The sequence below is a fragment of the Podarcis muralis genome, chromosome 5, assembly GCF_964188315.1.
Source record: "Podarcis muralis chromosome 5, rPodMur119.hap1.1, whole genome shotgun sequence".
Classification (NCBI taxonomy): domain Eukaryota; kingdom Metazoa; phylum Chordata; class Lepidosauria; order Squamata; family Lacertidae; genus Podarcis; species Podarcis muralis.
The window spans coordinates 27,843,309-27,871,232 of NC_135659.1; the positions used below are offsets into that span (position 1 = coordinate 27,843,309).

Consider the following 27,924-nt stretch of genomic DNA (forward strand, 5'->3'; position numbering starts at 1 on the left):
GCTCTAATGGGCGAGCTACACTTAACAGAAATAATAGCCCCAAATTAAAATCGTATCCGATTTGTGTTGCAGCCCTGCTCTCCGAGTAGGCTTTTTGTAGCCCCCCGCTCTCCAAAGCAGGCTCTAACGTGCTCTCGCCTATTCTGTCTGATTCTCTCTCCAGGTGCAATTTACCTCCCACTAAAATAAATGGTAAAAGTCCAATTGATTTTAACCGTGCTGAATTGCACCCTCTGCTCTCAGCGCGCATGCATATCACATACATTTCCTGCCTCACGATGGCTGGATTTCGATTCGTGTCTAATGACTAGAGCTGACATCACGTAATCAATAAACAACTTGTGACTTAGAAAACAGAAAGCTCCTTGCTCCCCCCCCCCTCCGCCGCCGCCGCTTTCCAGCCAGGTCTCCACCAAGTGATGTGTCAAAGAATAATAATAATAATAGCAACAAAAAGCTGGTATTCCTTCAGCCTCTTTGCTCTTCAAATTAACGTTATCTGTTTCTAAGAGATTTAACATATATGGGTCCTATTGATAACAACATTTATTTCACTGTGTGTTTCGACGTAACAAACGATCTTCTTGGTACTTTCCTGTCAGGGTTTTCTCAGATGGTTTAATTACATTATTTGAAAGACAGACAGATTTTTAATATTGTTTTAAAGATTCATTTCCCCTGTTCAAATGAAAACCATGGCAGGAATGTTTTCTGTGTGGCCTCTTAAGGTGAGAGGCAAGATTGTGGGTGTTCTGTGTAAGAGTTAGTTGATGGTTTCTGGTTTTATGTGTTTGTTATTACATACTGAAACTATTGTAAACCACTTGGATATTTTTATGATATGGCAGTATATAAATATTTTTATGCATAAATAAATAAAATATCCCCAGACCCTTCAAACACAGAAATTAGTAGGGAATGGCAAATTTAGCATCCAGAAAGATAAAAGAGGCAAAAACACAATTAGGAATACTTTTGGTTAGGACCTGAATGGGAACATACCTAATTTGCCCAGTAATTTCTGGAGGACCACAGGTTCGCCATCTTTGAGCTAGATAATAATGAGTCATAAGCAACACTTTTTTCTAGAAAAATAGGTGCTGTTACTCAGCGCAAACACCTTCCTCTTTCTCAATGGCGCCCACCTGAGAGGTGCCAGACATGAGTTCTGGCGAGTTCTGGCTGGGAAAAAAAAGCTCAGGTCATAACTGATTTGCGAAAGTGGGATGTTTTCATGGTGAATGATTTTGGTTTTCTAAGGGTCTCATGTAGGATAATGTGCTGATGTTCTGTAAGGGTATGAATGGAATTTTCATATATTTTTTGTTATACAAATATGTTTTCTGACACTTAATGTAAATTGTCTTTTTTAAAAGTTGGTGCAAGGTGTAATTTCTGTATTAATTTTACATTCCTCTCAGCTAAAAAAACAGCTTTTTGATAGTCAACAACTCTGTGGCAGTCAGTTCTTTCCCATTCTGCTCAAAACAAAAGATCTTCTCTCATTATATGTAGACAATGTGATTTTAATATCATATCCATTAATTAAAGGCAGCGACTATAGACTCTGTTATTAAAAGCAGGCAATTGTTAATTATTTTTTTTAACCATTCTGGTCCCTAAAGGCAAAAAACAACAATGTGGCTGGTTACATGAGACAGGGCCTTTTTAATTGTGGCTCCCCTTCACAGGAATGCTCTACCCAGAGTATTGCTGCTGTTGCCAACCTCACAGGATGAAGACCTTTTTAGTTGCTCAGCCCAGTTAGATCTTCTGCCTTACGTTTATGATTTGAAAATAAATTGTCACCTTTTCTTGTTCTATTTTCTTGTTCTGCTTTCATAACCTCCATTGTTTTCACCTATCGTTAGCCATTCTGAGAGATTTCCAGCTAAACTTAAGTGAAGCACACACTTAGCTTCTGTATTGTTCTTCCAGATATTAAAATGAAGATTGGATGGTGCTAGCATCTCTGAACTCACCCACAGGAGTAGCAGATTCTGATGTAAATCTTTATTTCCCCCTTGTTCCTGAGGTAGATCTTCACTCGCCCCTTCTTCCCCAACAAGGAAGGGGCACCATTTTGTGGTTCGCCTCAGGTGCCAAAAGGTTTTGGGCTGTCCCTGTCGCTTGGGGTCCCAGGCCTGAGGTCCCCCATCTTAAAATATGATAATTTAATTTTGACTAAACTTTGGCTGCAGATACTCACTTTACTAGACTAAATTGCAACCCAGGGGTGAGGAAAAGCCACCTAGGTTTGGTCATATAGTAATCCATTTATTTCAAGTCTGTCAGTATAGAGGGAACTGCTACATAATTTAAACAATCTATTGAAAAAAAGAAAAAAATGGAGTTGCAATCTGGCACTAAAATCCAAGTGAACTGAAGCAGAGAGTTAATGGCAAATATGTCAACCCCAGCATTACACAGAGTGAACAATAACTGTGATCTTTTAAGAAACAACAACAAAAATGTTACTACTACTAGTAGTAGTATCTGAGTACTCAGGTATTCCTGACAAATTTAACTTTTGCAAATTCCAATATGAAATGAACAGACCACTATCTCTCAGGCCAATGTGTGAAGCAGAACTTTATCCTTCAGATTTTTACTCCCCTCACCCCCCAGAATGATGAATTTTTCTGCTCAAACCAATGCATTAAAATGTAATTTTAAATGTATGAGAAAATATACATTTAGAAATGCATGTTTTGAGAAGGAAGAACAGGATATTGATGTTGGTCAGGAACATAGATTTAGTTAGGATTATTTCATATTTTACACTTTCTTGCTGATGGAAAGTGCCCAGTCAACTCCAATAAGGGAATGTGTTTTCACAAAAAGGTGAAAACTGCTCAAAATATAGGTTTTAGGTGGGTCACACAAGGTCACACTGACTCATAAATCCTCAGATGTCTGACTAACCTTATCCTCTGGGTGCCAGCATGGACAATCCCCTATTTGTTATGTACTGCGGATGTGTTATATACTATGAGTCCAAATCATGATTTTTATATAAATAATATGAACAAGGCTGTACTATATTATTCCTTAAGGAGAGAGAGAGCCCTCTTCCTATTGTGCAATATGGCTACCTGCCCTGAATTCTTAATAAAGGGTGGACAAAATTCAAATAAATAATTTGCATTATTTATAGATTTTCTTTGCTGCCATTCATTCTGAAAAATGGGCTTTTCTTTTCCCCCCTTTAAAAATAAATAAATAAATAAAGATCAACAGCCAGTAATGCGAACTATATTACTCTTACAAATCTATAATTTAGAGCTAATCCTATTAGAATAATTTATTTCAGTAATGCAAAAATAGCATGGCAGCTTGCAAACAGCAGGCTGCCCACCTATAGAACAAATTGTAACCACAATTGCACAGCACAGAAATAACCGCAGCCAGACAGTTTGAACTATAAATCCTTTTAAGTGGAAAGCTTCCAAATAAAAAGTGCCTGTGTTCTGCTTTGCACTCACAGGGCAATCCACGGGACAAATGCTGTTGGGTTTATATTTTAAAACACACAGGCAGTCATGACGGATGGAGACTCGTGGCATTTTGCATAGGGAACATGCAAAATTCTCTGGGTGTGAGGGACTGGGGAGAGGAAGAATGGTGGAGACCGCCTCCCCAGCCTGATGCTTTTGGAGAAGAAGACGACAGTTCAGAATTACAACAGGGGTTTGAGGGAGGTCACAGCTCAGAGGAAGATGAGGGGGAAAGGTGGGAAATAATGGGAGAGGAGGAGGAGGAGGCAGAGCTGGCTGGCTGACATATTAGCACTAGAAAGTGTTCCAGACCCACCATCTCCCAGAACCTGGCGAGCCTTAAAAGTAGGAGAGCAAAGGACTCAAAAGCAAAGGGCCCTCAGTGCCACCCGTAGAAGAGATGACAAATGAGGAAGTGGGAGAGAAGGGGAGTGGAGATTTACTGGGGACAACGCCATTATTACAAGAGACTGCATTCCCAAGCCTCTCTCTGTAAATATTGAATGAATAGTAGATGGTGGGGACTTCTCCTTTTCTTATCCGTTCCTGGCAACCTGCCGTGGGGGTTGGTTCCCCTGCAGCCTGACACTGGGGCATTTCCAAGACGGATCTTCTCATTAATAATAATAATAATAATAATAATAATAATAATAATAACAACAACAATAATAAATAATTTTATTTATACCCTGCCCTCCCCAGCCAAGACTGGGCTCAGGGCAGCTAACACCAAATATAAAAACAATTGATTGAAATACAGCTTAATAAACAAGATTAAAATACAACATAAAAACATTAAAATGCAGCCTCAATTCAGTGGGAACTTAAATCAAAAACTTTTTTGGGGGGATGAAAACGTCAAGTTTTCACCAAGGCTAACTATCCAGACTGGTCCTACATGGGCCAGAAAAAAGCCAGGGAAGTCCCCAAAAAGGAGTTCCAACACAGAAGGAGAAAGGAAAGAAGAAAGAAAGAGAGGGAGGGAATCAAATTGATTCCAAGCCAAAGGCCAGGCGGAACAACTCTGACTGAAACTCCAATTCCTGGGACCACCTAGGTCCAGCAGACTCATGCTCAGAGGCGCAGTCTTGCGCCCAACATTGAGTGGACCCAGCGCCGCACACTCCTGTGATGTCTCGTATGCGACGCATGTAAATCGTCGGAAGGAGGCTGAGCCCAGATCAAGGCACTGTGTGGCTTCAATGAGTGGCGGCTCCTCCTCTCTCACACTCAGGAAGAGCCAGCCACTGATGGTCCACCATGCTCAGCCTCCTCCGCCCTCTCAACAAATATTGAGGGAGCTGAAGACCCCTTCACCGCACCTGTGATCATGCCTGAGCAGGCCTCAGTCTGACAGTGGCTTAAAAAAATTCACAGGTCTGCAAGCAACCCATTGGGTACCTCGATATTCCCTGGGGAGGAACCCAATGGGCTCTGGCCAGAACTTAAAGAGTCCTGCATTAGCCAGGTATCAGAAGACTGGTGAGTGAAGAAAGCACTTTCAGAACAGCCGCCTGCTCCATCAGAAACACAACTTTTGAACAGATTTCTCCTTGGGTGGAAATCTACAGCAGTGCTAGTGTTGTTTGTTTCTCACCACTCAAGATGCAGTGCCAAAGGGAGTGAGCCTGACATGAGCCACTCTGCACCTTCCTCCTCCTCCTCCTCCTCAGGCTTATATATACCGCAGCAAACTGGCTCTTTGGCACAAGAAGAGGAGTGTGTATACACATACCAAGCAACAATCTTGCCTTCATTTTCCCCAAGTTACTCCTGCACTGAGTCAGAGACTGGGGTTATAGGAGGAAATAATCAAGGTGAGATGGATGCCCTAGCTTGCCATCGTACAGATGGCCATCAGTCTGTGATCTACTTGTGCATACAACAGCAGGCAGGGAGTCTCACTAAGCTCATGGACACAGCAACCCTTGCAGAAGTCTAAAATGTTCTCTCTGTCTATTCATGTGAGCAGGTGCTTGGGGGACAGCCAGCAGAACTCACAGGAGCAAGAAACATGAAGTATTAACAAGTTCTACTAGGCAAAGTGTATTAGTGTCTCTTGACGAAGATAGCACACACATTTTCATTCACAGGTATCCTAAGGGGTGAAGTCCCTTCTGGCTCTCATACTGGAAAAGTCAGACCCTAGTGAAAGCTGAAGCCCTGGGCAACACAAAGAGCCTGAGCTAATAAAAGCCAGTAGGCTTATACCCCCCTTGCAGCAACACTTCAGAATAGGCAAAGCACGCTTATTTGTTTTTGGCATTTAGCTATTGCCCTTTCGGCACAAGGGCTCTCAGAGTAGCTTAAATAATCAGTATTAAAGCAGTCCCTGCTTTCAGGACAGCCATCTAAATGACATGACACACAAGGAAAAAGGAATGGGAGGGAGGAGGGGAAAGCAAGCACAAGCTCTTAAAGTTACAGCTGAATAACTGTTTGGCTCTCTTCGGAATTGGTTTACCCCTAACTTAAATTTGGATGTTTTTTAATGAAGTTAATTAAAATCTAGGATAACATATTGGTCAACTATGAACTTTTTCTGAAAGCTACCATGCTTAAGAGCTGAATGAATGAGCTGATCCCCTGCTTATCACTCTCCCATTCAGTGGTGTGCGGTCAGTGGAATGGGGGGGGGGGTCCTAGGCTAGTCCCCTACAGGGGTGAAGGAAGGAGAACATCCCCCCCGGTGCGGGATGTCAGGGGCGGGGCAAACCGCCCAGCATGCATGTGTGTGCACCGCTATGTACCGCACGTGCGCATGTCGCTATGTACCGTGGATGCATGTGTGCCGTATAGACAGTGGCGGGATCCTCTGCTCATGGCTGCTGCAGCAGCAGAAGGATCCCGCCACCATCCGTAAGGTGCTCGAGCGCCGTACAGACGGCGGCAGAGGGTGTAGCCACAAGCAGAGGATCCTCCGCATGTGGCTGCGGCAGCAATGGTGGCGGCTCGCACCACCACACCCGGGGGGTGGGGTGAGTCCCCCGTGGGGTGTCTTCTTGTCACCCCCTCAGAGATGGCACCTGGGGCAGACCACCACCCCCGCCCCTTCCTCCGCCACTGCTCCCCTAAATGTTCCCCTGGCGCCTCCTTCCCAAAGCCCACGAAGCTTCTGCTTGGCTTAAGGAAGAAGAAGAGAAGAAGAAGAAGAAGAAGAAGAAGAAGAAGAAGAAGAAGAAGAAGAAGAAGAAGAAGAAGAGGAGGAGGAGGAGGAGGAGGAGGAGGAGGAGGAGGAGGAGGAGGAAGAGGAGTTTGGATTTGATATGCTGCTTTATCACTACCCAAAGGAGTCTCAAAGTGGCTAACATTCTCCTTTCCCTTCCTCCCCCACAACAAACACTCTGTGAGGTGAGTGGGGCTGAGAGACTTCAGAGAAGTGTGACTGGCCCAAGGTCACCCAGCAGCTGCATGTGGAGGAGCAGAGACGTGAACCCAGTTCACCAGATTACGAGTCTACCACTCTTAACCACTACACCACACTGGAAGATTGATTCTCACACACATGACATCAGGACATCAAGATGTCATGCACGTGACGTCTCCCTGCCCATCGCCTTCGCAAGTTGGTGCCTCTGGCCCTAAATGTTCCCCTACGAAAAATTTTCCCCCACTGCTCCCATTGAAAACAATGGGACTTGAACTGCTTCATCTTGGTTGCCCTGCTGAATCTCGCTCTCCCACTCTCCTCCCCTGTAAATGCTGGACATGTCAAGCCTTGCTACAAAAGAAAAGAAAAGGGCGGAAAGCTGACTATTATTGTTTTCAATACTCTTCGAAAACCTCTCAACCTTTTTTCACAGATCAGGAGGGTTCCAGTTGCGAGTGATATTCCCCTGCTCCCCAAAGAGTTGAATTTCCAACCATGAAAGCAGAGCTTTACTATGGAAATAAGGATAGGCTTGGAAAAGTGCACAAGGAGTCCAGGTACTGCTGTAATCTGTACTATACACATACTTAAAAATTTGTGCCGTGGAGGACACGCTTTTCATCATGCAGCAATTTTATAGTTTTATTGGTCTGACATTGCCATGAAGGAATTCAGAAATGGCAGCTTAAAATGAAAGAAAGGGGGGGGGGGAAATACCACCGAACGGCGTTACTTATATAAAATACTACTGCAATAGTTCTTTTATTAATTTTTAATGTGCAGCACCCTCTGTGACCTCTTTTATTCTTTCGCTGTCAACATGGCAGACTGGGAAAAAATTGAAGCGGGATAATAAAGCCTAGGAAGTCCTTAAAGCCCAAGAGAGCGCACGTGGGTGTCCTCTTCCTCTCCTGTCCGTCTGTCTGCGTCTCAGTCTCTTTGCGCACACCTGACGCGCACAGAGATTAACCCGAATGGCTCTATTTTTGCCTCAAGCTAATGCCTTTCTTTACATTTCTATATTTACTTTAAATACTGCCTATTAAGCACAAAAGTGTATTTATCTGTGCAAGGCTATGGACCAATTTACTGCAGTAAACGATTTCCATACATTTATAAGTCAATTAAAACACACACACACACACACGACACACTCAGCAAGATAATCGCCACAGGACAGCCTTCCTGTTTTTGACACACAATAGAACTACATGAAAGAAAGCTGTTTCCTTTTGTCTGTCCGGCCTGATTCAGCTGCATTTTGCTTGAACAGTGGGGCACCATTATGCGATGAATATTTACCACTGTTTATATCTCCAAGGAGACTAATCTCCATACCACTACAGTCCAGAAGCTCACGGCATTTTCTCGGCAGGACCAGGTTCATGTTGTCACAGCAACTGAGGGCACGGGGTCAAACAGATTAATCCATCAGTGGAAATAAAGCATGGCACGGGTGCACCACAACTCCCCCCACGCCTCCGACAGAGGGTTTAAAATCATGTTTTGTGCAGGCACCCACTGTAGTGTGTGTGTGTGTGTGTGTGTGTGTGTGTGTGGCAAAGGAGTGAGGCAGAGAAAAAATCAAATTGGGGAGTGTGGTTTCACATCCCTGGGGGAGCCACTTATGGAAACATGGCGGGAAGGTGGATTTTGAGAGGGAGACAGATGCCAAGTGCAGCACATAAAGAATTCCCACGATGCATTGGGAATGCTTGTATTTTCCTCTGGTGGTGCCCTTTGATTAGCCTCTGTCTAACATGTGGCCTGACAACTGTGACAGAATGAAAAATTCCAGGAAAACTGTGGGTCACGAGAGAAAAGAGATTTCCCCCTTCCTCGGGGTTGACCCTATCACTGCCTTTCGTTGCAGTGTTTCACCATTAAGGAAAGGGCAGCCCAAGAGTGTTCACACTCAATCTGCTCCATCTGTCATGACTATTAGGGAACACACTGGCCGGCAAAAAAGCACGGAGAACAGAGCAGGCACAACGCCCCTAGCCGTGCTGCAAGTAGCGCCTGATCTTTCGCTGGCCCCAGAGGAGGCGTTTTCGTCGGGAAAGGGCAACACTTACCTGACACTCCGCCGTAGGTAGTCCTCTTCCCCAGCCCGACAGCTGGCCAAGGTGTGCCATCTGCTCTCAGTCCCATCAGCCCTGACACGGTGTTGGTGGCTGTAACACCATCTGCGCCACCTGAGGACAAATTTAGGGACAGACTTAATAAGCTGAAAAAGAGATGCTGGAAGTTATCCCACAGCGGTAGCGCAAGAAGACCATAAAGCCAAGTCAGCCTTTCTTTCTAGCCATAATCCTCCATCACCCAATTCGTTGTCCTCATATCTTTTTTTTTAAAAAATTACAAATTTAGAATTTGTAGAGTGCATTTCAAATACAGTGATACCTCTGGTTGCGAACGGGATCCGTTCCGGAGGCCCGTTCGCAACATGAAAAGCCCACAACCTGAAGCGCCGTATCTGCGCAGGTGCGCGGTGCGATTTGGCACTTGTGTGCATGCGCGAAGCGTGATTTAGCGCTTCTGCGCATGTGCGAGCAGCAGAACCAGGAAGTAAACCTTTCTGGTACTTCAGGGTCAACATGGGACGCAACCTGAAAAAACCTAATATGAAGCAAATGTAACATGAGGTATGACTGTAACCCAAGGATGTCACACAGAGTAATCTTTACAGCAGCTACTCTTGCCATGGAGCAGGGATTGCTTGCAGCTCCTGGCTAGTGGCTGTGGTCAGAGAAGGGCTGTGGCTCACTGGTACAGCATATGCATGCAGAAAGTCCCAGGTCCATTCCCCAACATCTCCGGGTAGGATTGGGAAATAGCTCTGCCTGAAATTCTGCAGAGATGCCATCAGTCAGTGGAGAAATACTGAGTTAGATGGACCAAGAGTCTGACAAGGAAGGTTCCTATGTTCCTATGTTAAGTGCACACTTGATAACAAACCCATGTTTATTTTGATGTAATGCTGGAAATAGTCCAAAAAACCAGAGGGATGCAGCCAGGGAACTCTCTGTGCTCTAGCCTTCTCAAGTGGCCTTTCAGAGGGTACACTATTGTCCAACTCCAATATAAATCACGCCCCCCCCTCCATGGAGAGATACCTACAAGGGGAATACACGTGAATTTAATAAAATCTTTCTATGAGCAAATGATGAGTGCTTATGAAGAGTTGCAATAGGATTAACCAAAATAGCATGGTTTTACCTAATTGTTTTGACTGGCCATTCACACAAGGAATGTGTGTTTACGCATAGACAATCTGATGCATTTAAACATTATTTCATGTTTTATGGATTTTATGCTGGAAATTGACGGCATGACTGAATCTTCATTCAATCAAATGTTAGCCTCCACCCCCAGTGGCCAATTGCATAGGAGATGGAGGGAGGCATGTTGGGTGAGTATTGAGGAAAGCTATCCCACACCTCACAACATGTAGAACAACTTTAAATTATATTCTCCATGCACAAACACAATGATACTATCCTGGCCCTGGCTAAGTTCCTCTTGGAAGTAATAAGAAACAGAAACCTACATGCTCTGGATAGTGAGGGCTTTGGAACCCTTTCCCCGTATTTCTGTTTTATTTTCCTTTTGAAGATATTTTTGTGGGTCTTTGGACTGAAATAAAGAATGTGTGTATATCCTCCTGCTGTCCCTTTGTTTAAACAGGATAACGAAACCAATAAGAGCTAGCCTTTTTAAGGACATAATATATTGCCTAAGAAACAATCTGATTATCAATTGCATCAAACAAGCAACGATTTACAATTTTGTATTTTCCTTTAATAAAACAACCATAAGCAAAGCAATCTGGATTTTTTTGGGGGGGGAGGTTTTTTTTTATGTCTCTCAAAAGGTTTAGTGCATCAGTTTCTGCTCATGGGTTATATGCTAGCTGGGTCTTCATGAAGTGGAAGAATGGAGTACCCTGTTTCTTAGCTGCTCCATGCTAGCATCTGGACCATGTGATTCTCTGCCCTCTCCCTTTCTAAGGAGAGAAAAGAATTCTATGAGCCAGGAATACATGTGATCAGGTATCAGCATGGGGTGCTTGGTTTATATGTGAGGGCCTCTGCACGGCAGAAGAAAGCAGGTCCAGAATCAGGGATTGGCATGATTAGACACCTGCTGAACCCCACATCCCAGTGAGGGCTGCACTATCAAGGTTCCCCCTCTAGATTTGCTCCTCTTCTTCCCCACCATCATCACCCGCTTGCTCACCATCTCTCCCCTTCTGGCCCAAATGGAGTAAAGCAAATGAACAGTGGTGGAAAATAAGGAGAAGGGGTTGCCAAAACTCTTTGTTTGTACTTTGCTTGGCAAATGAGAGTAGGCGGCAGAAATGGTGAGGATGAGGAGCAGCATCTAATGGTGCAGGCAGTCAACCTGGTGCCCTCAAGATATTCTGGACTACAACTTTCACCAGCCCCAGCTAGCATGGCCAAATAGTCAGTGAAGCTGTGGGTTTAGGGAGGGCGCCAAGTTGGAGAAAGTTGCAGTAAGGGATTGAGACTTGCACAGAGAATACGATGGACTGAGGGTGTCTTGCCCCCCTTCCACCTCAACCCCCCCAAAAAGACAGCCCTGGAGAAGAAAAGATGACACGACCTCCTTCACCAGGTGAAGGCCCAGATAATGTACGAACCAGTGGCATCCCTTCACATAAGTTTCTCAGTGAGAAAAGAGGGCGAAAATGAAAATGGCAAATGTCTCGTGTCCCTTAGTAGATTTCTCTTGCTACAACGCCACTTACATGTCCTGATTAATCAAGCTGTGAGCTTATATGACAGGGAGATGCCAAAACATCTGAGCTTGTTACCTTCTTGGGAAGCCCTTGCAATGCTCACAATATCCGTGACATTTGGGGTCAGCTTGGCAAAGAAAGGAATCCGAACAGCTTGCCTCACCCAGCGACAGATGTTGCGCACCAGCTCTGGATCCTGTTCAAATAGGTCAGATAAATACAGTGCATAATTAAAAGTAATGTGATCAAAACTTTCCAACAATCTGCTGCACTGTGGCTTGCTGAAATGATACTTAAATGCTCTGCTTTGCCTCATTATCTTGAGCTGTATGTGCATTCCTTCTTCCCAGTCCAAGGCAGCAGGAAAAGAATGCCTGCCATATATCTGATACCTCAAAATAAAACTTAAGAGGGCTGGCGGTATGATGTAGGATTGCTCAAGCTATCACTGTGGACAGCCATAAGTATCAGCTAGTTGAATGCCTCAAAACTATGTGGAAACAAGTGCATGGTCTAGGGCTGGGGCTGGGGGAGGGCTTTCAAAAATGTGAGCCTCCACTTTGAAAAACCCCCACAAAACCTTATGACTCGTTTTAAGTGAATCTAGAACCTGTGTTGATCCTTGAAGTGGGTTGCAGTGGGTCGCAAACACAGATGTCCCTCCCCTGCCAATTCTTCTCTCTCATACAGCCACTTTGCAAGGGTCAAATAGTGCACTGAAAAGCACTTGGATATCTGGATTTATTTTTTAACATGATCGGATTTCATTTTATTAAAATGGCGTAATAAGTCGAGCAGCTTTAATTTAACCATATAAGATTGTTTGTACGTAGGATTTAGCTGTTTTGTACCGAGGAATTATGATGAGCTGCACATATATCACAGAAAGCTTAAATGCCACAAATAGGAAGAGAACGTCTTTACCATGGCTGCACCATGGGTGAGCAATTCCACAGCAATGCACAAGTCCAAGCAGAATTAAACCTTAAGCGCAGGCAAAAACATCTCATACCAAACTGAAACAAAAAGTCAAAGGCATTTCGCCTACTCAGACTATTTATATTTTGATTATTCTGTAGCCCAGAGCCAGCCAACTGGTAGACCCTTGGAGGGGTATGGACCCAAACGTGACGGTATCTATTTTTATCTGCCCTCCATGGGAGTTGCCATTTTTATTCAAAATGTTTCCCCACTTGAAATATACTTGGAGTCGAGTGTGGATTTCATGCTCTTTATTCAGCTCATAGTAGTGAGGAGGAATGGAAGTTCCCCCAAAATGTCTGCTTTATATACATTATTTACACAATGGGCCCCACGTGATTGGCTAATTCTGGGATTCTCCTGTAGGCCAATCAGGTTGTAGATTCACTCCCCCCTGGAGTTGGATTGGGAGGCTTCTGCGGACCAATCAGACTGCTGCATTTTGGATCCTATTGTTCTAGGACCAATCAAACTGCTGCAATTTGGATCCTATTCAACTCAACACCACTGTTGCAATTTTAAGAAAACAAAGAAAAGTAACCAAGATGTATGAAATTCCACACTTGTGATTACACTTCAAAATTTTGTACGGACCTGTATGCAACCTGTACATCTAACTTCTGTAGGGCAGGGATCAGGGATCTGTGGCTCTCTAGGGGATGTTGGACTTTAGCTCTCATTAGCCTGGCAAATGGACAGGGATAGTGGGAGTTGCAGTCCAATAGCATCTGCAGGGCAAAAGGTTCCCCATCCCTGCTGTAGGTAATGCTATTCCTGAGTATAGGTGATTTTGAACAGTGAGCCCCCTACTACTAAGCAGAAATTTGTTTTCAGGTCTGGTGCCAGCATCTGGAATCCTATCACAGCCTAAATCCTGCCCTGGGCCTGCCACACAAGGCACGGTGAAGCTGCCACCTTAAATTTCCCACAATGCAGCATTCTGCGGCACTGTGAGAAGTTTAAAATTGTAGTCACCTGCCACTACCACTAGTGAAGTACATTTCCGCCCAGCCTCAACATAGAAGGGGTCCCATGAAGGGCACTTTCCTGCTGGGCTGTGAAAGCTCAGGCTACTCCTGTTTATTATGTAATTTGTCCAGTGGTCAGTTTGTGAGGGGGGTGGGAAGACACTTCAGACCCAAGGACCCCAGTCTGGAGCATACAGTGGTCCTAGAGAACTATCCCGGAGGTAATCAAGGCCATTTGAGCCACAGGAGTCTCCAATAAACTAAACAACATGAGTTGACAAAGACGTATTAAGCCATCCCCCCCATACCTCCCTCCCCTAAATAGCTCCTAAGCACAGTTATTTTGGAGAGGTCAAATGGTTTTTCTGAACACTCATCTCCTTTGAAGAACGGTTCAGGATGACAAAAAGCTAAATGGGGAAGAAGAAAAAAAATCAACTCGCTCTCTTTAAAGCTAGAAATAGAAATCTTCAAGCACTTACTGCCCTCGTGGGACAGCCATCTTTTAGAGGACAATCAGCTATCTGTTCTATTGATAATGGCTCTATAGTAGTAATGCTCTTTGATTCCAGAGCATGGAACAGTCTTTCACTTTATTACTCTGTAATAAGTTTCTCCCTCTTGTGACAGCTACTGATAATGCCTTTTGATACATTATGTTAAAATCGGCAACACCTATTTCGTGACTAATATGATCTTAATGAGTTAAAAAGTTCTGAGGAGAATGATAAATAATTTATCCCAAAACAAACCGTACGGGCGCGCCAGTCGTGTGTCAGCTAGATCCTTTCCTATAATTATTTACATGTATTCCTTCCATGCTCTTTGCTGAAGTTAATTAAATTTGTCATAAAGAAAGAGGCCTCTGATGAAAGGGCGTATCGTCACAAAAAAACAGCTGATAACCAGATTTAGATATAGGCTGAATTTGCACATAAACACTAAGCCAAACCATAGCTTACTTAGTGTGAATGCGGAGGCTCTCAGAGCAGAAATTGCAGCCATTTTACTCCTTCTGGGTCCGTTTAGCTCAGTGTGGAGTGGCAGTTGAGCCAAGGTTTGCCTTGGTGTGTCTTCTGTTCGTGCTTAAACACTTTCCTCCTTAACTTTGGCTTTGGTGTCACAACGCCCTGAGCTAAAGGACGAGGGAAGAAAAAAAAAAATAGGTGTGAGCTCTTCTCTGGGATCCAGCATGTTTGGGTAGTCTTGGTAAGCCATACTTTTGGCTTGCTGTGCTGTGCAAACCTGGCCACTGCGATCCTAATCTGATAACACCATCATTTATCAGACCAAGAAAGACGTTTGTATTGAACAGATGTAACATTTTAAATGCGGTGGAAATAGCTCAAATGAGCATATCTGTTTTCAGGGTAGTCAACGTATGTCAAACCACTTCCATCACATTTAAATGTTATGTCTGCGTCTTCAGCCTGAGGTAAGCATCACTATATTTAAACCACTGCTGGCTGACTTACAATGCAGAGCGTTATCTTAAAATATTCTGATAATGGAGCATCCATAAATAATAATGTGTTCCGTTGCTCGTCCTTGCATGTGTCTTGGGTTATTCCTCAACAATGCACCTTCCTCTTTATTGAATTAAGAGATTTCTTTGCTAAGGTTTCAATGGAGAACAGGTGACCTGTGCTTTTGACTGCTGAGAACAGCCTGTATGGTACCATTGTGAAGAGACACATAAGTCAGAGTAGTGTGGTAGATACAGGGGGGACTGTAGAGTGATGGGCTTGCATTGTAGTAGTAGTAGTAGTAGTACAGTGGTGCCTCGCAAGACGAAATTAATTCGTTCCGCGAGTTTTGTCGTCTTGCGATTTTTTTCGTCTTGCGAAGCACGGTGTTGGGAAGGTTTTGGAAAAGCTTCAAAAATCACCAGTCTTCAAAAACCTCAAAAAAGGCTACCACACCATGTTCTATGAGTTGCTCCTCGAAGTCAAGTCGCAACTGTATTAACGATATTAAGAAAAAGGAAACAAACTTGCAAGACGTTTCCGTCTTGCGAAGCAAGCCCATAGGGAAAATCGTCTTGCGAAGCAGCTCAAAAAACAAAAAACCCTTTCGTCTTGCAAGTTTTCCGTCTTGCGAGGTACCACTGTACTAATAATGATGATGATGAAGAAGATGATGATGGTGATAATAATTTATTCATAACCCACCCAGCTGGCTGGGTTTCCCCAGCCACTCTGGGCGGCTTCCAATAGAATTGATGATGATAAAGCAGCTATAAAACATCAGACATTAAAAACTTCCCTAAACAGGGCTGACCTTACAGCAGCCTCTCTCAACCTGTGGGTCCCCAGATGTTGTTGAACTACAACTCCCATCACCGCTAGCTAGCAAGTACAGAGCTCAGGGATGATGGGAGTTGTAGTCCAACAACATCTGGGGACCTACAGGTTGAGAACCGCTGCCTTACAGGATTATTTTGAGGACAAAATGGGCCCAATCCTATAATATACTGGATTTCTTGGAGGAACGGCGAGATGCAATTGCTAATAATAATAACAATAATTCAAGAGCACTGCTATCCATGGGGGCTCGTTTTCTGTTTTACCCATTTCACAACAAAATGCTTGCTATGTGCAGTTATAATCCCCAGGAAATTTCTGGAAAAGGAAAGTGAGCGCTTCCCGCTTAGGAATAATAGTGGATATGAGCAGAGCTTAAAGAGGAGGATGTGTTATGCTTTTGATCCGCAGCTCCCGTTTAGCAAAACTTCGGGGGTATTTCCCTCCCCCCCCCCCCGTTGTGTTTTGAACGCTTTAATAATTAATCGTAGGCATTCAAAGACACATGCCTTGTGCATCGGCAGGGCCTAAGGTGTATTTACATGAACGGCGCCCCTCCCAGACTTAGGTCTGCACATTTCTAGCTAATAAAAATGGTGATCTCCCCTGCACATGCAGCTTTCATGAAATATTCATGAGAGCTGCACCGGCGTTTCGAAAGCAGCTGCATCCTTGCGACTTCCATTGCTCGCTTATGAATATCCTGATGGGACCCACTTTAGAAGAGAGAGCACCTCCAGAAGGTACAAATCATACAGGCTTTCGTGATAATTTTCTCCAGCTTAGGCATTTTAACAATAATGGGGAGAATATCTGTATTATAAGCAAAGCAGCATGTGCCGTGCCAACATTATCTTTCTCTCTCTCCCGTCATCCTAACACACGGAAGCTTTGCGAAACAGAATCTGGAAGATGCAATATTGTTTATTTCCACCTGCCTAAAAGTGTCAGTGGTCTACCTGTTCAAAGGAGTCAGCGGCTCAAAGCTTTTTTATTATTATTTAAAGGATGTATTCCTAGGCCTCTCTGAAATTGCCAAAGTAGGTCTTTGGATTCAGGCATCCGTGTCCTAGAGACAGAGATGAATTAATTCGTCCATTTCAGCTTCTCTCGGTTTTTTCATTTTTCCAATTTTAAGTTGAGTTTTCCACATTTCCCCATCAGTTTGTGAATTTTATTTAAAGACTTCTTGAAAATTCAACAGGATTGTAGTGTGAATTTCTTTTTTTATATCCATGTTCATATGTTATTTTGCCTATCATACACATTTTTTGCAAGGCATTTTGCCACAATATAATGCATTTCTGCATATTATTTTCAATAAAATATACATTTTTCTACACATTACTAGACTGGATAACTGCATTGCAAAATACAGAAATGTACGAATTTCAAAGGGCAGCTGTGCTTTGTTTTTCCGTATGGTTTTGGGAATTCCAAATTAGGTAGGTTCACCTTTAAATGTGAATCCAATCAAAATTCTCTCCCTATAAATGTGAAATCAATTAATTTTCTTCTCCCATCTACACATGGTCATTGAACTGCTGAAGTTGAAACAGAGTTAACATCACTGTAGCAGCATGAAGAAAGTTGCTGTACAGAAATAATACCTTGTACAAAGCCAGAAGACAGTGTAAAGAATTTGCTGCCACTTTTTCTCACAACAAATGTTATCAACGCTACACTGATTTTTTCTCATTCATATTCAGTTCCTTAGCAAGTGTCTCAAATTAGCCCTCGCACCTGAGATAGCAGATTTTCATCAGCTTGCAAAAATGTCAGTGATGACAGAAAATGGATGAAAATTGATTTGCTTTATCAAATACTGATTTACTTTATTTCTCTAATGCACAGTTTGCTGTTTAATGTAGCTAGGACTTTGTGGAGATTCCAGGTAACAACAACAACAACAACAACAACAACAACAACAACAACAACAACAACAATGCAAGAGTGAGTGGATGGATAGAGAGATACAGCTGAAAAAGTGTGCAGAGAATCTGCTCCTGTATACTTGTTGGAGAGCCTGGTTTACAGACCATAGCTCCCCAAGAGAGCATACATCCTTCAGACATAATCCCCCCCTAAAAAAAATTAGCACATTTATCAGGTCTAGGGGGTTGTACCAAGGCAACCATGGCTACCTTCTAACCATTGTTCACCATTCAAAGGCAGCAGTTTCCTTCGCTAAGAAAAAATTTCCATTAAGTACAACTAAACAATTCATAAGCACCAGCATTGGCCGCAGTGAAGACTAATGGTGATTTCCCATAAACTAGAACCTGAAAACTGTAGCTAGAAGTGGATATCCAATCTTGCATCAGCCCTCAGTAAACAATGAGCATAAGTTAATGGTATACTGTGCTTATAACACCATGGAAGCTACATCTTGATGGCACAATTACATGCCACAAAGGCACATGTGTGACTGAGCCTACCTATTCTGTCATCCCCCATGGTCTGATTGCACTGGGTAGCTACATGAGACAGAGCCTTCTTAGGGGCAGCACCTAGATTGTGGAACTTTCACCTGGCTTCATCATTACTGGCGTTCAACTGGCACATTAAGACCTCACAGAACACTTGGGACCGGAGGAACCAAGTTCTGCTTGGTTCATGTTCTTATTTAACTTCTTGTTTTATAGATGGGTGGTCACAGGGAGAAGACTGGGAGGCGGGGCTGTCAAAAGCTGAAGAGGTAAAATGGATTTGTGAGAAGGGAGAATCTGTGGCAGAGAGAAGCCCAGAAGAAGGAACGTGGGGTGAGGGAGACCCAGAGGCAGAGATGAGTTAGGCTGATGAAGAAGCAAGGATGTCTTCCCCTCATGCTGCAACGAACTCCCCTCCTCCCTTGTCTCACAGGACCAGGTGAGGCATGAAACAGGACACGCCAAGGCAGGCATGCCAGCATAGTCTCAGATTGCTTGTGAAAAACCCTGGAGAAGAGGAGACTGAGGCAGCTGTGGGAAGGCGGGGACCTTGAGTCTCTACAACTGCATCATAGGGACAAGACCTACCAAGGAAGAGTTGCTATGCTTGGCGTGGCACTCCTGAGCAGACCTTGTTTCCTTCACTTAGGTAAAGGTAAAAGGACCCCTGACCATTAGGTCCAGTTGTGGCCGACTCTGGGGTTGCGGCGCTCATCTCACTTTATTGGCCGAGGGAGCCGGCGTACAGCTTCCGGGTCATGTGGCCAGCATGACTAAGCTGCTTCTGGCGAACCAGAGCAGCGCACGGAAATGCCATTTACCTTCCCGCCGGAGCGGTACCTATTTATCTACGTGCACTTTGATGTGCTTTCGAACTGCTAGGTTGGCAGGAGCAGGGACTGAGCAACGGGAGCTCACACCGTCGCAGAGATTTGAACCATCGACCTTCTGATCGGCAAGTCCTAGGCTCTGTGGTTTAACCCACAGTGCCACCCGCGTCCCTTCCCTTCACTTACTCTGTGTGATTTATTGCTTGCTGGCTGGCTGGCTCCTTGACAGGTCACATTTGGGCCCCAGACCTGAAGTCTGCCACCCCTCTGTGCAGTGGCTTGAATGTCATCCTGTAAGCAGGGAGGCCAGGATTACCGTACTTTTCCATGTATAAGACGCCCCCTGTTTTGGGGGTCTAAATTTAAAGAAAATGAGGGGAGATGGCCCAAAGTTGTTGAGCTTTTTAAAGGGGGAATTTCACGCATGCCACCACCCCAGCAAGGCCGCTGCTGGGGGTTGGCAAAGTGGGCAGCTGCTCCCCCATGCCACTGTGGCGGGAAGCTCCTTAGAGCGCAGGCCGCCAACCAGCTGGCTGGTGGCGTCCCCTCCATGTTGCTGCAGGATACTCTCCCTAGAGCGTGCATCTCCTGCAGCTGCATATGGGGGGGGGAGTTGTGCACCCCAGCTGGTGGTGTGCAGCTTCCCCCTCCACGCCACTATCCGTGTATAGGACAACCCCAGTTTTTTGAGTCAAAAAACCTTGTCTAATACACGGAAACATACTGTAAAATCCTACCTCAAATCATGAAGTGATGACCTTGGGCCAGTCTCCATCTCTCACAGAACAGGTGTGAGGGTAAAATGGGAGGAGAGAAGCTTTAACGATGCAATGAAAGCAAAATAAATAAGAAACAAATGCTTCCCTACAAGCAGGACCCTTTGTGTGGGTCTTTCCCAAGCAAGCTGCTTCGCAACCAAAGAGATGGTAGTAATCAGATGGGAACAATGCACTCAAGTCACCTCTGCCCACCTTGCCATGTTATTCATACACACAGCCTTGCATTGTGGGAATCACACCAATCAGAATTGGCTCTGACACTGCAAGGAGGACGTCTGATGTCTGATGAGGGTCTGAGCTGAATTGAAACAGGTTGCAGTTTCACTAAAAGGGCTGCCCATCTGGAGTTTTACTGAGTTATCTAAGCTGGTTTATATTCCTTAGTGTAAATCTCTGTGAAGTCAAGGCTTTAACATACAAAGACCGGTATTATGAAGTCTGAAGATAGGAATGTAGCCTATAAAAGACCGTACCTTGGGGCACTCAAATTAAATTAAACAATGATCTCCTTTCTGCGCAGAATACCTGCGTGACTAGTAGTGTAATACAAATCTCTCCTTTATCCAAAACTCAACGTTATGAGAGAGCCTTAGGCCTGTACTGCTGCTATTATATATAAAAATAAAAAGTTGAGGAAGCTTATGTGGAAAAGGTTTGGTTTTGTTTTTTTAACTGCTTGGTATGCAAAACTTATTAGCTGCAAAAAAATGGGGGGAAACAGATGGGCATTTGCATTTGCAAAATCAACAAATGCAAACCACCCCAAAATGGCTTTACTTAATCAGGTTAAAGGATCTTAATGTTTGGGGTTGAACAACAAACAAACAACACTATAATAATTACAGCATAATTTATGCCTTGCCATATTGAAAATATATCTCGCTTTGGTTATCTCTCTCTTTCTCTCTCTCTCTCTCTCTCTTTTTACTAATGACTGTTTATTGTAATCATAATTTTAAATTTGTAACATAGTTTCAGTCCAGGGAAATAAGTGGATGACCCTGAGGGCCAGGAGAGATTTACTGTAGCACAGAAATCTGCTAATTTGGCTTCCAGTACCCCTATTACTTTAGCTTCCTGTACCAAAATGCATTTAGCTTATGGATGCTGTTATATTCTGCTAATCAGTTCAGAAGCAACTGGCAGCAGCAGAACCACTGTGGATTAGGCTACATGATTCTCAGAGAAGGAATCAGATGTTCAGCCCTTGTTTCCTCTCTCCCTTCCTATATCATCTTCATCTATTTAATGTAGTGCATATTATTAGTGGCATTACTATTATTTCACTGCCAGAGACCATAAAATGGTCTCATGGTGACTTACAGAGAAAATCTAAAACAAGGACAAGAAACACAGTTACAATTAAAACACATAAACCAAATAAATGTGACCCCATATTCATCCCCCCCTAAAAAACAATTGTTCCCTAACTCCACACCCTACCAGTGATTCCCATCCCCCCCCCCTCTGGGCTACACTTTCAGAATAAAAATTTGCTTGCCCCACACCACATTTTTTATTGATAAGAAATACATTTGTGGGGGGAAACAGCTCCCATCAGTGCTTGATTGGGATCATAATATGATCACAGGACACCCAGAAAGTGTAAAACAATGAAGCTATGTAAGAACATGGATCATTCCCAAGATATAATTACAAATGAACCTCTTACGTATGTACCTTAAGAATGTAAACAAACTCAGTAAGAGATGTGAACTTGCTTTTGCTGGGTAATCTCATTTATATTAGGTCTAACGTGAGACAAACTAACTCTCATCTCCTCATCAACACAAAGAAGCCTTTGTCTTTTCTGATCTTTCATATTTGCGAGAGCTGAAGATCCCCTTTTACGACAATACGTTGTGGAGATACTGTTTCTGGTTGTGTACGCTTCACAGACTCATGTGTAAACCAATTGACAGAGTATAATCAAATGATGCATGTTGTCTTTGTTCATGGAGTTTTCTTGGCAGGGATACTGGAGTGGCTTGCCGGTTCCTCCTCCAGGTGGATCACATTTGGTCAAAACTCTCCATTATGACCTGTTCATCTTGGGTGCCCTGCCACCTCACGAGAAGAGAAGACTCCCTGGAAAAGACCCTGATGTTGGGAAAGATGGAGGGCACAAAGAGAAGGGGACGACAGAGGACAAGATGGTTGGATAGTGTTCTCAAAGCTACCAGCATGAGTTTGACAAAACTGCGGGAGGCAGTGGAAGACAGGAGTGCCTGGTGTGCTCTGGTCCATGGGTTCATGAAGAGTCGGACACAACTAAACGACTAAACAACAACAACAACAATCAAATGATGCAACCAGGCCTATATCCCGAGGATAAGACTCCAGAGCATCCATTTTAAGACCACTGCTTTTTAACACACAACTTGCATCTAAGGAAACATCCCACCCCGGGCCCTGTTAGCCTCCAACAAACGCCCCACAGAATTATGCTATGTAGTTCTGGAAATAATGTTGACCTGACTGAAAAACATTCCATAGTTACTAGTTTTTGGAGGTTAACTGCATATTGAGTGTTTGAAAAACGTATTAATGTTTTATGCTTCTAACAACAGGTGCATTTCAGATTTATTGCACCTGTTCTGGAAAAGCTAAGCTGTTTTTTTCAGTTAACATGTCTTGTGTGGATGACTCTCGTCTCAAATGGTAAAACCAAGAAATGGGGCCACTGTGCATTTTGAAAGGTATCTAATCAGAACTTTTTAGAAATTTATCAGCACAACATTTGAAAGACATGCCTCTTCAAACAACTCTGCAGCCATTCCACACCAGGAAAAGCTGAGAAAATCAAGTAATATACAGGTATGCAGGCCCTCCCAAACTTTTGAAAATAAGAGAAAAGCATAACTCTAATTGATCCACGCAAAGACATAGTACTCTTAAACTACAGATAAGATGGAATAATAACAATAATGACAATAATAATAGGTCTTGATTGAACCACTTCACACTATCAACAGGAGCTCGCATGACTGAAATTTAGGCTGCACCATGTAGTTTCCAAGTCACTGGAAATAATAGTTTCACTTTACTCTGCACTGTTCAAATGGGGAATAGTGTCCAGTTCTTGGCACCATAATTTTGGGAGGACATAGAAAATTGGAACGGGTTCAGAGAATGGTAATGAATATTATCAGCAGTATGGAAAAGAAGTCCTACTTAAAAGTTGAAGGAAATAGGTTTATTAACCTCCAGAAGAGAAGACTGAGGAAAGGAGTTGAGAGAAGGAGAGAAGGAGACAAAGACCTGTTTTCTGCTGTCTCTGAGGGCAGCACTGGGCTTAATGGGCTTAAATTACAGGATAGTACATTTCAGTTGAATATCGGGGGGGGGGGGGGGCTCTGGCCTCTACAGCTCTGTGATTCTGAACAGTTCGACAACATCCAGGATTTTAACTGGGGTGGCTGCACCAGCTACCAATTTGTTTTGGGGCTCAATTCAAAGTGCTGGTTTCAACTTATACAGCCTTATGTGGCTCAGGATCTCAGTACCTCAAGGCCTGCATCTCCCCACTGGTCCCTGTGATCATCATCTGAGGCCCTTCTTCATGTATGGGAGGTTTAGAGAAGGGCCTTTCCAGTGGTGGCCCCTTACTTGTGGAATGCTCTCCCCAGGAAGGCATGGCTGGCACCATCTTTATCTGTTTTCAGGTGCCACAAAGACTTTTCTCTTTACACAGGTTTGGGCCTTTTAATTTGGAGAGTCACACTGTGGATTCTTTCAGTGGGGTAGGATTAGTAAGTCCTGAATTGTTTTATATCTTTAGCTGTGTTCTTAAATTTTTATTGGGTATTTTTAACTGGTTTCAATGTACGTCACTTGGGGTCCCTATGTGAGAAAAGCACCTAACAGATATAAGAAATAAAATATGCAAAATACAAGAGCATCATCAAGAGCATGAGCCAAATTCATGAAGAATAAACTCCAAAAATGGTTATTAGTCATAGCAAGTGGGACCCTGTGACAAAATGTTGTGGCGAGGTGTGTTTCCTGCTCAGGATACTCCATTCCATTCCTTTTCACTCTTGGGTATCCCCAAACTCGGCCCTCCAGCTGTTTTGGGACTACAACTCCCATCATCCCTAGCTAACAGGACCAGTGGTCAGGGATGATGGGAACTGTAGTCCCAAAACAGCTGGAGGACCGAGTTTGGGGATTCCTGCTTTAGGGATTAAAAATAAATAAATAAATATCTTTTGAAAACCTTGGATTTCCCCAAGGCATTGGAAAGTTCTTTCTTGCGTGAACGTGGGCTTATTTGGATACAGCACTCTGAATATCAGAAACAGGAGAAGTGATAGCTAGTATGGAATCTTTATCTTCAGAATCATAGTATCATAGAACAGTAGAGCTGGGAGGGACATCTAGTCCAATCCCCTGCAGTGCAGGAATCTTTTGCCCAACGTGGGGCTAGAACCCACAAATAGCATGCCAGAGTATATCTGTTTGTGGGGGGGGGGGTGTCCTGGGGAAATAGCAGGAGATGGTTACTGCCTTCAAGTGCTGCTGGTGGGTTCTGATGGCTACTGCAGGAAATGGGAGTCTGGCTAGATGGGACTTGTTGTGGTTCGGCAGGGCTGTGTTCTTAGAAGCTGGACCTAAGAAATGCTTTGAAAATTTTTAATCTGCCTCTGTTGGTAGCTTAATTGCTGTTAATATTGCTACTACCACATTTATTTATCTCCAGCTCTTCCACTGGAAGTACCTAGGGCAACCCATAAAGCCTCGTAATATAATTAATAAAACTGCCAGAACAGCTTACAAACAATTTCTAAAAGCAGCTAACAAATTAACATATAACACAACAACCTAAAAACAAACACATAATGGATATTAATATTAGTATCAAAGCTCCCATCTCTTGTCAGTAGTACAGGATCAGGCATGTGATAAGCACTCTGTTGTTTGTTTCCACCAAACGGCAAGCAATGCCAAAAAGGGAAAAAAGCAAAAGGCTTTGTTTTCAATTATTGCAGATCAATGCTTTCTAAGTGCCTTTCCACTATCCGAGTTCCACCTCTTAGATTATTCTTTGCCTTGTTCATGATGATACACCAAGAACATAATCGCTTCCCACTCCTCCTGTGGGATGTCCAAAATTACCTTCAGAAAATTGAATCTGCCTTAATCCTACCCGAAATTTCACAGTACCTAATTACAGAATTGCAATCAATCATTAAAGCAAAAGAGACACCATTTGTGAATTTCACAGCTAATCTTATTGCAGACTCATGTCCTAGCAAGGGGCTTTTTAGTCTATCTGCTTGTCCCATTTCAAACTTAATTAAAGCTAACAATTTGCTTAAAGCCTGTCAAATTAAGGGGGGAAATTTCCCAGGGTAGGAAGAAAAATAACTCTTGGCTTAGGGTTCTGCAGAATGTATTTCCTTACTTCTCAGAAAACTTGACAGTAAAAACTCATCCGGCATCATCTACCATTGACAGCTGTCAGAAGAGACAGAAAAGGGGAGCTTCTAATGCCACAGTAATCATTTCCATAGTTAAGTGTACAGTCACTTACACAAGGCTGCTCCTGGAGACACTCAGAATTCATTCCTATTGTTTGGTTAACTTATTTCCCCCTTTATACCCTGTGCCTTCCTCTTTTGCAAATGTGCAAGGGTTCCTGAAGAGGTCACCTTTCCTTCAATAGAACACATGAATGGCAGAACACACCAGTCTTCCATATAGGGCTTCTCTAGATAACCCATGCATTCAACATCCATCCCAATTTGCTTGCACTAAGCTTACATGGGGGTTAGATTACTTCATGCTGATTTGTTTACAGAGTGCTAAAGGATGAGGGTGGCGCTGTGGTCTAAACCACAGAGCCTAGGACTTGCCGATCAGAAGGTTGGCGGTTCGAATACCCGCGATGGAGTGAGCTCCCGTTGCTCGGTCCCTGCTCCTGCTGACCTAGCAGTTCGAAAGCACGTCAAAGTGCAAGTAGATAAATAGGTACTGCTCTGGCGGGAAGGTAAACGGTGTTTCTGTGCACTGCTCGGGTTCGCCAGAAGCAGCTTAGTCATGCTGGCCACATGACCCAGAAAAACTGTCTGCGCACAAATGTTGACTCCCTCAGGCAGTAAAGTGAGATGAGCGCCGCAACCTCAGAGTCGTCATTAACTGGACCTAACGGTCAGGGGTCCCTTTACCTTTACCTAAAGGATTAATATTCTTCCTGCATTCTTCCTAAATTGTTTGTAGGGTCTTCTCCTTGGTAATCCATCCATCAACCCCATACTTTTCAGTGCATTTCCCCACCACTTTCCTAATCATGAAAGTCATTTAAAAAAAAAGTGGATCTATTGCATTTGGGCAGCAGTTTGTTTCAATCCATTTTATTGCTCTAGTGCAGGGGTCTGCAACCCGCGGCTCCGGAGCCGCATGTGGCTCTTTTACACCTTTGCCGCGGCTCCGGGACGGATACTAGCGAGGGGAGGAGGTGCATTGTGCGCCCCGACACTCCCCACTGTGGCGGGCACTGTACTGGCTGTGACGTCGCATGGGGGCAGTGTGTGCGTTAGTCACGCACCGTCCCGATGTCACCTTCCCACCCGCTGTCAGATCGGAGGGCAGCGGCGTGCATGCTTTAAATGTCGCAATGGTTTTGCGGCACCCAGGTGTTTTTTTCTTCGGAAACGGGTCCAAGTGGCTCTTTTTGTCTTAAAGGTTGCAGACCCCTGCTCTAGTGCCTCCTGCAAAGGGGTGCTTGTGTGGAGACACCCATAGTTCAGATGCGCATTTCTGACAGCGACCAAACATGTGCATCAGGGTAGTGGGGATGTGCCCAAATGGCTGCCCCCAATTTGCCTGTGTTTTCATAGATGGCTGAACTGGGGTTGTCTGTTCAGTTCTGTTTTAGGAATCAAAATCCAACCCTCAAAACGATCCTTGAAATTGTTTCAAAGGACAAAGGTAAAGGTAAAGGTACCCCTGCCCGTACGGGCCAGTCTTGCCAGACTCTAGGGTTGTGCGCCCATCTCACTCTATAGGCCGGGGGCCAGCGCTGTCCGCAGACACTTCCGGGTCACGTGGCCAGCGTGACAAGCTGCATCTGGCGAGCCAGAGCCGCACACGGAAACGCCGTTTACCTTCCCGCTAGTAAGCGGTCCCTATTTATCTACTTGCACGCGACGGTGCTTTCGAACTGCTAGGTTGGCAGGCGCTGGGACCGAGCAACGGGAGCGCACCCCGCCACGGGGATTCGAACCGCCGACCTTTCGATCGGCAAGTCCTAGGCGCTGAGGCTTTAACCCACAGCGCCACCCGCGTGCTTGCAATTCCAGAGTGCGGAGGAGGAATCTTCGGTGTGCCTCTGCCTTTGCTCTTAGGCCTTTTTCTTTCAAAAACTTGCTAAAGCTGCTGTCACACTGGAAACTATGAATGGTAGAAGCAGCAGAGCCCACTGCTACTACCACAGTGCCAAATCTGCTGGATTGTGTACAGTATTCAGCTAGGTTTACTCAGAATAGACACACTGAAATTAATGGACCACAGTCTTGTAGCTGTTAATTCCAAAAGTTACCTGTGGGCTGGAAAACAAAAAACCAAAAACCGTCCTTTCAACTCTATAAGTCTCTGATTCTGTGACACAGTTGCCTGTGTTGTAGTAGTAGTAGTAGTAGTAGTAGTAGTAGTAGTAGTAGTAGTAATAATAATAATAATAATAATAATATAAATAAATTATATCCCACCCATCTGGCTGGGTTTCCCCAGTCACTCTGGGCGGCTTCCAACAAAAGATTAAAAATATATTAAAACATCAGTCATTAAAAACTTCCCTAAACAGGGCTGCCTTCAGATGTCTTCTAAACATCAGATAGTTGTTCTTCTCTTTGACATCTGGTGGGAGGGTGTTCCACAGGGCGGGCACCACTACCGAGAAGGCCCTCTGCCTGGTTCCCTGTAACCTCACTTCTCGCAGTGAGGGAACCGCCAGAAGGCCTTTGGAACCGGATCTCAGTGTCCAGGTTGAATGATGGGGGTG

At 44.1% G+C, this 27,924-nt stretch overlaps 1 protein-coding gene across 3 annotated transcripts in view; it reads right to left on the reverse strand.

Annotated features, from left to right (window-relative positions):
- Positions 1-27,924, reverse strand: part of DPYD (dihydropyrimidine dehydrogenase) — a 501,994-nt gene that overhangs the window by 103,097 nt on the left and 370,973 nt on the right. For all 3 annotated transcript variants that reach the window (XM_028732753.2, XM_077928465.1, XM_077928464.1), the window contains exons 17-18: positions 11,705-11,825; positions 8,943-9,062 (exon numbers count right to left, since the gene is read on the reverse strand). In XM_028732753.2, the coding sequence (XP_028588586.2) occupies positions 8,943-9,062; positions 11,705-11,825 (241 nt within the window). The remainder of the gene's footprint in view (positions 1-8,942; positions 9,063-11,704; positions 11,826-27,924) is intronic.